The sequence below is a fragment of the Ipomoea nil genome, unplaced genomic scaffold (genome assembly GCF_001879475.1).
Source record: "Ipomoea nil cultivar Tokyo-kokei standard unplaced genomic scaffold, Asagao_1.1 scaffold1720, whole genome shotgun sequence".
NCBI classification, from domain to species: domain Eukaryota; kingdom Viridiplantae; phylum Streptophyta; class Magnoliopsida; order Solanales; family Convolvulaceae; genus Ipomoea; species Ipomoea nil.
Genome location: NW_017618148.1, coordinates 380,971 through 393,404, shown reverse-complemented (window position 1 = coordinate 393,404; position 12,434 = coordinate 380,971). Strand labels below are relative to the sequence as shown.

At 36.7% G+C, this 12,434-nt stretch overlaps 1 protein-coding gene across 1 annotated transcript; it reads left to right on the top strand.

The window, feature by feature from the left end:
- Window positions 1-5,436: 5,436 nt before the first annotated feature.
- LOC109191798 (ATPase 8, plasma membrane-type-like) lies at window positions 5,437-10,794 on the top strand. Its single transcript, XM_019342472.1, has 11 exons — window positions 5,437-5,855; window positions 6,073-6,291; window positions 6,380-6,832; window positions 7,295-7,864; window positions 7,957-8,061; window positions 8,162-8,471; window positions 8,571-9,085; window positions 9,179-9,352; window positions 9,447-9,605; window positions 9,761-9,843; window positions 10,292-10,794. The coding sequence occupies exons 1-11, from the start codon at window positions 5,814-5,816 to the stop codon at window positions 10,314-10,316; spliced, it is 2,655 nt and encodes an 884-aa protein (XP_019198017.1). The 5' UTR covers window positions 5,437-5,813; the 3' UTR covers window positions 10,317-10,794.
- Window positions 10,795-12,434: the final 1,640 nt, after the last annotated feature.

Below are 12,434 nucleotides of genomic sequence, written 5' to 3'. Positions count from 1 at the left end.
TTATGTTCGAACTGTGATGGATCCTTCAATTATGAACGCACTTGTGAGTGCGCTGATGCAAGTAGATAGGCCCGGCTGGGATGTGGGTTGCATACGTGATATGTTTGATGATAGAGATGCAACCTATATTCTGAACATTCCAGTAAGTTGTCGTTTACCTAGTGATCAGTGGGTATGGAGTGGGGAGTCAAAAGGGCATTATTCTGTGAAATCTTGTTATCGAAAGCTAGTTGGTGAACTGGTGGTTAATAAACCATGGCACTTGATTTGGAAATTGCAGGTTCCTCCGAAGGTGCGTGTTTTTTGTTGGCAGCTTGCGTCGGCCATCTTGCCAACAAGGGATGCCCTGCTGACTAAGCGTGTGGCGTGTAATATTACTTGTCATATGTGCGGTGCGGAAGAGGAGACAGCCATCCATCTTTTTCGTGACTGTGTTCAGGCGCAGGCAATCTGGGCAGCTGCGCAGCTGCCACCTTCTCCGCAGGATTATGGAAGCTGCGAGGAGTGGTTTTTTGAGAAGTTGGAGTTGTTGAAGGACGAGAAGCAAAGCAAGTTTGCCATGCTGACATGGGGAATTTGGAATTCCAGGAATGAAACGGTATGGAAGGGGACGACCTTTAATCGATCAGTTATGCAGCAGAAAACAATTGCTTATTGGGAGAATTGGCAACATGCAACCGCAAACCAGCTTCCCACTCTGGACGAATCCCATGCAGTGTGTAGATGGCAGTTACCACCGGTGGGGAGAATGAAACTGAACACGGATGCGGCTTTTGATACGGTCCGAAATGTAATGGGCATTGGGTGGATTCTACGAAGTGATCAGGGTCAGTTTTTGGCTGCATGTGCTGTGCAACTACCTGGTCGTCACACGGTGGCTGAGGCGGAGGCTATGGCTATAAGAGAGGCGCTAAGTTGGTTAGGTGGTACGGGTATGGGGGAGGTGGAGGTTGAGACTGATTCCCAATTGTGTTACCATGCTATTCTTTCTGATTCTTGTTTTTCTGCTTTTGGTTTCTTGATAGATGATGTTAAATATGCAGCCTCTTTGATAAATGGGGTGCGCTTTGGTTTTGTAAAGCGATTTGCGAACCGTGCGGTCAATGCATTAGCTAAGGCAGCCGCTTCCGAGTCAGGTTGCGGTGAGTGGTTTGATGTGCCACCACCATATCTTGGTCAGATTCTTGCTACTGATTTAATGAATTAAGTTGTTTCTTCCAAAAAAAAAAAAAAAAAAAGAAATTGGGCGGGAAGTTAAAAGTTCGGATTTTGTTTTTTATATATAGTATAGATTATTAACACTTAATTACTTTTAGATATTATTTTTACCACTTATATTATTATTATTATTATTATATTATGATTATTAGTTTATTTTCAAGTTTTGTTAGTATATAATGGTCGTGAGCCACACAATAATAATATAACCATAATTAAATATTCTTGTATTGTATTCCGTGAGTCACAATAATAATATAACAATAATTAAATATTCTTCAATTATAATATTCTTCTAAGATTTCTATTAACATCATTAATTATTCCCTAATTTATCATAATTAATTAATTTGACCAATTATAAAGAGAGATTATTAAATAAAGCACGAGACAATTTTTTAATTACAAAATTTAAAAATTCATTAATAAAACATAAGGTTCTCATAGTTTTTTCTTAGAAACTATTTAATAAAGCTTTTTTTTTAGAAATCAATATATTTTATTGGGAAGAGAGATTTTGTAGGAATTGGGCGGGAAGTTAAAATTTCAGGATTTTGTTTTTATATATAGTATAGATTAGATGTGCAGAGGGAATTGTATTAAACTATTTTATAATTTTAGAATAAAATTTTTACCCAGAATTATTGTACGAATGGGAAAGTAGAAAACAATATATTTTATTGGGAAGAGAGAATTTTTAGGAATTGGGCGGGAAGTTAAAATTTCAGGATTTTGTTTTTATATATAATATAGAATATAGATTAGATGTGTAGAGGGAATTGTATTACACTATTTTATAATTCTAGAATAGAATTTTTACCCAGAATTATTGTACGAATGGAAAAGTAGAAAAACTATATATTTTATTGGGAAGAGAGATTTTTTAGGAATTGGGCGGGAAGTTAAAATTTTAAGATTTTGTTTTTATATATAGTATAGATTAGATATGCAGGGGGAATTGTATTACACTATTTTATAATTTTAGAATAGAATTTTTACCCAGAATTATTGTACGAATGAGAAAGTAGAAATCAATATATTTTATTGGGAAGAGAGATTTTGTAGGAATTGGGCGGAAAGTTAAAATTTCAGGATTTTGTTTTTATATATAGTATAGATTAGATGTGCAGAGGGAATTGTATTACACTATTTTATAATTTTAGAATAGAATTTTTACCCAGAATTACTGTACGAAAGGGAAAGTAGAAATCAATATATTTTATTGGGAAGAGAGATTTTGTAGGAATTGGGTGGGAAATTAAAATTTCAGGGTTTTGTTTTTATATATAGTATATATATAGATTAGATGTGCAGAGGGATTTGTATTACACTATTTTATAATTTTAAAATAGAATTTTTACCCAGAATTATTGTACGATATATTTTATTGGGAAGAGAGATTTGTAGGAATTGGGCGGGAAGTTAAAATTTTAGGATTTTGTTTTTATATATAGTATAGATTAGATGTGCAGAGGGAATTGTATTACACTATTTTATAATTTTAGAATAGAATTTTTACCCAGAATTGTTGTACAAATGGGAAAGTAGAAATCAATATATTTTATTGGGAAGAGAGATTTTGTAGGAATTGGGCGGGAAATTAAAATTTCAGGATTTTGTTTTTATATATAGTATAGATTAGATTAGATGTGTAGAGAGAATTGTATTACACTATTTTATAATTTTAGAATATAATTTTTACCCAGAATTATTGTACGAATGGGAAAGTAGAAATCAATATATTTTATTGGGAAGAGAGATTTTGTAGGAATTGGGCGGGAAGTTAAAATTTCAGGATTTTGTTTTTATATATAGTATAGATTATATTATCCAATTAATTATGTTTTATATTTTATTATGAACATCTTTTATCACGTTTAGAGTATTCTGATTTATTACTCTGAATAATTAAGATTTTATGCTATTCTCTTATTTATAAGTTTTGTTTATAAATTTTAATTATAAAAATATATATATTAATTTAGTATAGGGCCCATTTTTGTTGATACGCCTTGGGCCTATAAAATGATAGGACCGGGCTTAGGGGTACGTGATTGCATAGACAATATTCAGACCAATCGTTATGCTATGAACCCATGTCCAGCATGCATTGTGGACACGGTAACGGTGCCGTTAGTGGCACCGTTATCTTCCTTTTTTTTGTTTTTTTTTAATAATTTCAGACCACTTCGTTATAGGAGTATATGTTCATAATTTTATCACTATATCTTCATAATTGTAAGTTCATAATGTCAGAGCTCTGTATTCATAATTCCATAACTGTACATTCATACTTCCATAACTGTACATTCATAATTCTATAACTGTACATTCATAATTCAGTAACTGTAAATTCATAATTTTCGAAGATCTATGTTCACAATTTTAGAGCTCTATGTTCATAATTTTATCACTATATGCTCATATTATAAGTTCATAATGTCAGAGCTCTGTGTTCATAATTCCATAACTGTACATTCATAGTTCTATAACTGTACATTCATAATTCCCTAACTGTACATTCATAATTCCATAACTGTACATTCATAATTTTCGAAGCTATATGTTCACAATTTTAGAGCTCTATGTTCATAATTTTATCACTATATGTTCATAATTGTAAGTTTATAATGTCAGAGCTCTGTGTTCATAATTCCATAACTTACATTCATAATTCTTTAACTGTACATTCATAATTCCATAACTGTACATTCATAATTTCATAACTGTACATTCATAATGCCACAAACGAATAACGTCGTTAACAGCGAGACAAAATCATTTTTTTTTTAACTGGAATGTCGCGTTTTCTTTGAAAACGATGTTGTTTTGGACTCGTGTCCACATCATAATTTGCGTATTCAGACAATCTATTTCAATGATGACATTCCTTAGGCCCGACCTGGTTTTAATCCACGACTAGAGCCGAAAAAAATGGGTTTTACCCACCTGGTTGACTCGTCCCGTACCACCGTAGGTAGGGGACGGGTTCTTCAAATTTTGATCCGCCAGGAGGCGGGCCTTTTTAGCCCTCCGCCTGGGTCACGGGTCCATGCGGGTCAGACGGGTCACAGGTTTAGCCCGCGACCTGCTAATACATATATATTTTGTATATATATTTAGTATTTAATACATATTCATTTTTGTGTTATTTTGGTTTGTGTAATTGTGTCAGGGTGTTATAACTTATAAAGATTATAGATTTATAGTAATACAATACTAGGTATTGTTACTGTGTTAGTGTACTGTACGTCTGTACAGTGATTCTTTTTTTTTTTTTGGAAGGATATTGTACAGTGATTTAAAAAAAATAAAAATTAACACAGTGAAAAAATTGATTGGTGGGCTTTGACATGGCGGGACGGACTGACCATATTCCAAACCTGCTAAGAGGCGAGTTTTTTAACCCGTCCCGCTACGAGGACGGGTTTTGGTGTGTTTTGGCCCGTCTCACTCCCCGAGACCGTTTTGACGGCTCTATCCACGACAGAGCTTCCTTGCACGCGGGGGCTTTAGTGCGGAAGTGCCACCACATGATCATGCATGGGTCACGCTGGCCACATTGAGCTGTGACAACTGCCAAACACTGGAAGCTAGCCAACATGTACAAAGCGCATGAAGAGCAGTTTCATCTTCCATTCCTCATACCGGCCATGAGGGCTCAATCCCAACTCTCTTAGCTTCTTAAATAGATTGGATGCAGTAGAGAGGATTTCTTTCACAGCCCTCCAGAGAAAGGAGCGCCGCTACGGTGGGGCTTTTAGTCCCCAAAGCTTGTTCCATTTCATAATGGCATGTGCGGCCATTAGTGAGCTGTCTATACCCATTACCAACAGCTCAAAGAATCAATGCTCTCACCATTGGATTCTATCCGTGACCACCCATTTAAAATGGTAACAGATGTAACATTACATACACTGCCGGACTTATTAGAAAAACAATGGACAATTATTCTAAGAATTAGCTAGATCCATGCTTTAATCGAATGGAGAGAATAATCTTGTTGAAAAACAAAAAAAAAAAAAAAAAAAAAAAAAAACCAGAAAAAAAAGGGAAAATTTTAATGGAAGTGCATGGAAATTAGGAGATGCAATCAGAGAGCAATGGTAATCCATTGATTAAGGATAGCCCCAAGTCTGCAGCCTATTACCGTGCTATTTTGGGGGTCAAATGTGATGAAAAAACCACAAAAAATAAAAAAAGAAAAGGGGGAAAAAAGAACGGATTTATAGATGCTAATTAATAAGAGGAGGTTGTAGATATATATAAAAGAGCAATTGCTCCTCCAGAAACTTTTTAAGGCCTAACACATTTTTTTCTCTTTCTTCCAAAGCTCAATGGCATGGAGGAAAAGAGATAGTAATAACCAATAGTAATATAATATAATAATAACAATAACTAGTAGTAGAGGTGAGCCCATAACAAGGAAGAGAGAGAGAGACTCAGTTTTCTCTCTTTATCTTCCTTTTCTTGAAAAAAAAAAACATTCATTAAAAAAACAAAAAAAAAGAAGAAGAAAAAAGAAAAAACATCTTTTTTGGCCCCTGGCCCTCTGTGTATCTTAATTGTTCTTGCTCTTTTAATTTTGATCTATCATGGCCTCCCTGGAGGATATTGTAAAAGGGCAAGTTGATCTTGTAAGTATATATCTATCCTCCTCTAAATAGACAGTTTTTTTTTTTTTTTTGAAAACTCAAAAATGAATATTTTTTGTTTTGTTAAATCTGACCTGCCATGCAAGTTCATTTTCAATGTTGGGTTTTCCATGCATGCTACTATGGCTACATACTAATAATCATATAGTAATAATCATATGGCTAGAAATTAAATAAGTAAAATATATAATATTTGCAGGAGAAGATTTCGGTTGAGGAAGTGTTCCAGAAACTGAAATGTAGCAGAGAGGGCTTGACAGAAGATGAAGGGAAGGAAAGGCTTGAAATGTTTGGGCCAAACAAGCTTGAGGAGAAGAAGGAAAACAAATTCCTAAAGTTCTTGGGCTTCATGTGGAATCCTCTTTCATGGGTCATGGAGTGCGCTGCGATTATGGCCATTGTTCTGGCTAATGGAGGAGTGAGTAATATAATTCCCATTTTCCTGATTAGATTCACTGGAATTGATTATTATTCCCACAATTTCATTTTTTTTTCAATTCGATCAGGGAAAGGGTCCGGATTGGCAAGATTTCGTGGGGATCGTGATGCTGCTACTCATCAACTCTACAATCAGTTACATTGAAGAAGACAATGCCGGCAATGCAGCGGAGGCGCTCATGGCGAATCTCGCGCTAAAAACCAAGGTTTTGAGAGACGGCAAGTGGAGCGAGCAGGACGCTGCAGACCTAGTCCCCGGCGATATCATCAGCATCAAGCTTGGAGATATCGTCCCCGCGGATGCTCGCCTCCTGGAAGGGGATTCCCTCAAGATTGATCAGGCGGCTCTCACGGGTGAATCCTTGCCGGTCACTAAGGGCGCCGGGGACGTCGCCTTCTCCGGCTCCACCGTCAAGCAGGGAGAGATCGACGCCGTCGTCATCGCCACCGGCATCCACACCTTCTTTGGAAAGGCTGCTCATCTCGTCGATAGCACCAACAATGTTGGTCACTTCCAACAGGTAAACGTTGTCTACTTGTCTTCCTTCATAGATCAGATCAACTAACAAGCTAGCTCATATTTTTGCAAAAGCACTCGAAAGAGGATCTGTCCACTTTGGACATAATCAGTTCTCTTGTCCCAAATAATATCTACTGAACTAGTAGGCTGAGCCCCGAATGAACTAGTAAGCTGAGCCCCGAAGCAAGGGATCTGTTCACTTTGGACATAATCCGATATTTTGCCCCAAATACTGTGTACACTAGTGAGCTGAGCCGGTGCGGGCAACCTAAATACTTGTCATTGGAATGTACACAACATTTGAACCAAGTGTTCATCACGTTTGGTTGAAATGTACATCATATTTGAATTAAATGTTCATTAAAGACACATTTAGCTATTTTAATTATGAGTCTGGGCTATTAGTATATACTATAGGCAGGATTGATAAGACTAAAAGTGCTCTTTTTTTTTGTTTTGATAGGTGTTGACAGCCATTGGGAATTTCTGCATCTGCTCAATTGCTGTAGGAGTGTTGATTGAGATTGTGGTTATGTTCCCAATTCAGCACAGGGGGTATAGGGAGGGCATAGACAATTTGCTTGTGTTGCTCATTGGAGGGATCCCAATTGCCATGCCTACAGTGTTATCTGTGACAATGGCAATCGGGTCTCACAGGCTATCGCAGCAAGGCGCCATCACTAAGAGGATGACTGCCATTGAAGAAATGGCTGGTATGGATGTGCTGTGCAGTGATAAGACCGGTACCCTCACCCTTAACAAGCTCACAGTTGACAAGAGCTTGGTTGAGGTCTTCGTTCAAGATGCTAGTAAAGACGATGTCTTGTTGCTTGGCGCTAGAGCCTCCAGGGTTGAGAACCAGGATGCCATTGATGCTTGCATTGTTGGCATGTTGAGTGATCCCAAGGAGGCTAGAGCAGGCATTCAAGAAGTGCATTTTCTGCCTTTCAATCCAGTCGATAAGCGTACTGCAATTACATATATTGACAGTCACGGGGACTGGCACCGGGTTAGCAAGGGTGCTCCTGAGCAGGTATATATATGTGTGTGTGTGTTTTTCTAGTATATATCCGCTTTCCATTTTTGTTGTTTAATAGTGTCTCACCGTCTTAAAAATTTCACTAGATCATTGAACTCTGTGAACTTGAAGGAGAGACTCTGAAGAAGGCTCATGAAATCATTGACAACTTTGCCAACCGTGGCCTTCGTTCTTTAGCCGTTGGGAGACAGGTGAGTAGGTGACCAATGAAAGGACAGACAGTTGGTGGGTAAAAGTTGAAAGTTGAGTGTGAACTAATGTGATTATATGTGTTAATGTTTATTTTTTCAGAGTGTACCTGAGAAGACCAAGGAGAGTTTTGGATTACCATGGGAATTTGTTGGTTTGTTGCCTCTCTTTGATCCTCCAAGACACGACAGTGCTGAGACCATCAAGAGGGCTATTGAACTTGGTGTCAATGTGAAGATGATCACGGGTGATCAGCTTGCCATTGGTAAAGAAACAGGTCGAAGGCTCGGTATGGGGACCAACATGTATCCTTCTTCCTCCCTTCTTGGCCAGAGTAATGATCCATCCATTGCTTCAATCCCTATTGATGAGCTTATTGAGAAGGCTGATGGCTTTGCTGGAGTCTTCCCTGGTAAATATATACTAATTAACTAGTCTTTATTTTATTAAAACCGGCCTGATTCTCCATGGAATTGAACTAACAATGGGTTTTGGTTATCTTCTTAAAAAGAGCACAAATATGAGATTGTTAAGAGATTGCAAGAGATGAATCACATTTGTGGAATGACTGGAGATGGTGTAAATGATGCCCCGGCACTGAAAAAAGCCGACATTGGCATTGCTGTGGCTGATGCTACTGATGCTGCAAGAAGCGCCTCGGATATTGTTTTGACCGAGCCGGGCCTTAGTGTCATTGTGAGTGCTGTCTTAACAAGCAGAGCCATCTTCCAGAGGATGAAGAACTACACCATCTATGCAGTCTCCATCACGATACGTATTGTCGTGGGGTTCACACTCCTTGCCCTTATATGGAAATTCGATTTCTCACCTTTCATGGTCCTCATCGTCGCTGTCCTCAACGATGGAACCATCATGACTATCTCTAAGGATAGGGTGAAGCCTTCTCCTATGCCGGACTCCTGGAAGCTCAACGAAATCTTTGCCATTGGCATTGCTCTTGGAACCTACCAAGCTCTCATGACTGCTCTCTTCTTCTTCCTTGTATCTGACACTGATTTCTTCACTGTATGTAATTTCGATCCTTTCATCATATATTTCTTCTTCCTTAGCTTGCCTCGTTTAACTACAAGCTAAGCGGGCGTTTTATCTGATCTTCAGGACTTTTTCAAGGTTAAATCCCTCCATGGTTCACCTAGTGAGCTCACAGCTGCTGTCTATCTCCAAATCAGTATCATCAGTCAAGCACTCATCTTCGTCACGAGGTCTCAAAGCTGGTCGTTTGCTGAGCCCCCCGGGATCTTGCTTCTCATCGCCTTTCTTGCAGCCCAATTCGTGAGTCTTGATTGCTAGCTTGACAACACATTCAATATTGGAATGGCCTATTATTGTACTTAAAAAACTGTTTTTTTTTGTTGTGTGTGGGTAGGTGGCTACAACTATTACTGTATATGCAAACTGGAGCTTTGCAAGAATCCAAGGAATTGGGTGGGGATGGGCTGGAGTCATCTGGATTTACAGCATAATCACATACTTCCCTCTAGACATCATAAAGTTCATCACGCGAGCAGCATTGACTGACAACGAGGTATAGTGCAGAAAAGTTGCCATGACAATACAATCATGAACCACATTCAGTAATTCCTTAATTCTTAGCTTCTTCACTTACTGACACACACATCTTTAACTTTTTGATGCAAACAAATTTAGAATGCTTTCATGTCTAAGAGAACATCTTTGCAGACTTCTAAGGCACCTAACCAATGCAATGAGAAGAACTCCAGCGAAATGACTGATCTTGAATGCGCCCCCGAGGAGGCTACAAGGTACATTTTCAATAGATAGTGTGCTGGACTTGATCCTTCAAGGGTCTCGATTAGCCACCAATTAATAGACTTGGCCTTTGGGCTCCGCCGTCTGGCATGGACTTTGTCCGTCACTGGTCTCGATTGGCCCAACAATCCCCTAGTCGTCTTAACTGCTCTTGTTGGGACTTGAACCCAACTCTGATATCACTTTTTAAGATTAAACGCTTACCACTATGCCAAACACTATAGCTCAAAAGCGCGACTTTATTTCCTTATAGACTGCCGTCAGATTTTCGAGATGCAAAGTTTTGGACTTGGACCTTCCCCGGCCTCTGCCCAATAATTCCTTGACCACTAATTGATAGATTTGACCCTTTACCGGCTTCCGCCCAATACGTTGTTTTGCATTTCATAAGATTACAATTATTGCAACAGACATTATATGTTCACAAGAACCATTTTGCAGGCTGAGAGAGGATGATGCAGTATAAGGGGGCATGTGGAATCACTAATCAGTGGCCAAGGCGAAGGCTTTAGACATCAACACCATTCAGCAACACTCCACAGTCTAAAGTAGAGCAAGAAGATATATAGAAAGCCCAAAAGGAAACATCGTTATGGCTAACATTTTTGTCCTCCTCACATTTAAAGCTGATAGGATGTAGGGTGATATCAGGATGAAGAGAAGGGCTCACTGAGACTAGAAAGGAACAAAAAAAACAAACAAAAACAAAAAGAACTTATACTACCACAAGTACAAGAAACAAGAAAAGGGTGACAAAACGTACGGGATTTACATAGTGCACACCTTTGAATAGTGGTTGCGGTTTTCCTCATTACCCGAAAAAAGAAAAAGAAAAAGGAGAAAAGAAACATATAGAGTAACAAAAGAAAAGAAGCAATGTTTTGTGTTTATTGTTACTATTATTCTGTATTAATGTGTTAGTATAAATCTCTTTTCCTCCACAATCTTTCACTTGTCTCGCAATGTTCTCAATTCTGATACGTAGCGAATAGAAGTTTCCTTGGGTTTTTATTTTCTTTAATTAGGTAGATACTTTTAGATTACACTTAAACTAATTAGAATGTATGTGTCCTTAAAATTAGCGATTAGTGTTTGTAAATAAAATTAATTCCTAATTCGAATTCGAATATATAGTTAAAAACATATCTCTTCGTCATTGTTTTGTTTCTTCCGTCACCTTCCTTGGATCATCTCATTTTGCTCGCAATCCATTTCTTAAAAAAAAAAAAAAAAAACAGAACATAGATAAAAATAAAAGTGTTTTAATGCATCAAATGCTACAAGTCTTTAAGAAAGAATATAGGCTCTGTTTGGCAAACCTAGTTGAAAAGCTATAAGCTAGGAGCTGAAAGCTGAAAAGCTATAAATTCGAAGTTGAAAACTGAAGAGCTGGTAAGCTAGCTGTTATGATTGAAAGTGTTTGGTAAAATTAGCTTTTCGATAAGCTGATAAATGTAAAAAGACTAAAAAGGTCATCTTCATAAAATTTAAATTAGTTTGTTTACTTACATATTAAAAATTAACATTTTGTCTTTAAAAAAATTTGATATTTTGAAATAAAACGATTAGCATAATCATGATCTAGCATCTCATAATGAAGTAGCAATATAGTTGCAAATATAATAATAATAATAATAATAATAATAATAATAATAATAATTGCGGTGAAAGTTGCGAATAAAGGAGAAGAGAGATGAGTTTTAATTGGGAATGGTGAATTATGTCATTTCTTTAAAATAATAAGGATAAAGATGGGAAAAAAAAGTTAGGAAGCTAGGAGCTTATTTTGAACCGCTACCTAAGGTAGCGTTCCAAAATAAGCTCTTATTTTAAGCTATAATCTTATTTTTGGAACATTATATAGCTTATTAGTAGCTTAAAATAAGCTATAAGCCCTAAATAAGCTCTGCCAAACAGAGCCATTTTTGAAAAGAGCTTATTTAGAAGCTTATAGTTATAGTCATGGAATTTATGTATATTCTGTTATACAATTATGCACATTGTTTTATGTGTTTACTCTTAATTTCGTAACAAAAAAATTCCATGTTTTGAAAATGTACATAATTGTATAACAGAATGTACATAATTGTATAACAGAATGTACATAATTGTATAACAGAATATACATAAATTTTTAACTTGTTAAAAAAAGCGCATGTTCGAATGTACATAATTGTATAAAAAAAATGTACATAATTGTATAACAGAATGTATATAATTGTATAACATAATGTACATAATTATATAACAGAATACATATACGCTCTGTCACGTCGACTCCCTACACAACTTAACAAAACGATATCATTTTGAGAAACGTGAAATGCACATTGTTATGTACACCGTGATGCACGGTATAACGATTGCTATTGTTTGGTGTATTGGTGATGTATACATTTTGTATTTTAATTTTTTTAAAAAAAAAACAAAAACTATTAGTGCCGAGTTTCAATAAAATCTTACCCATAAACAAATCTCTTACTTCCAAAAAACATTGTTGCATACATTATGCATCAAATAAAAAAGTTAAAAAAAAAAAAAAAAGTATGTGTGATGTTTTCTTTCTCCCAGAAGGTTAAAACTC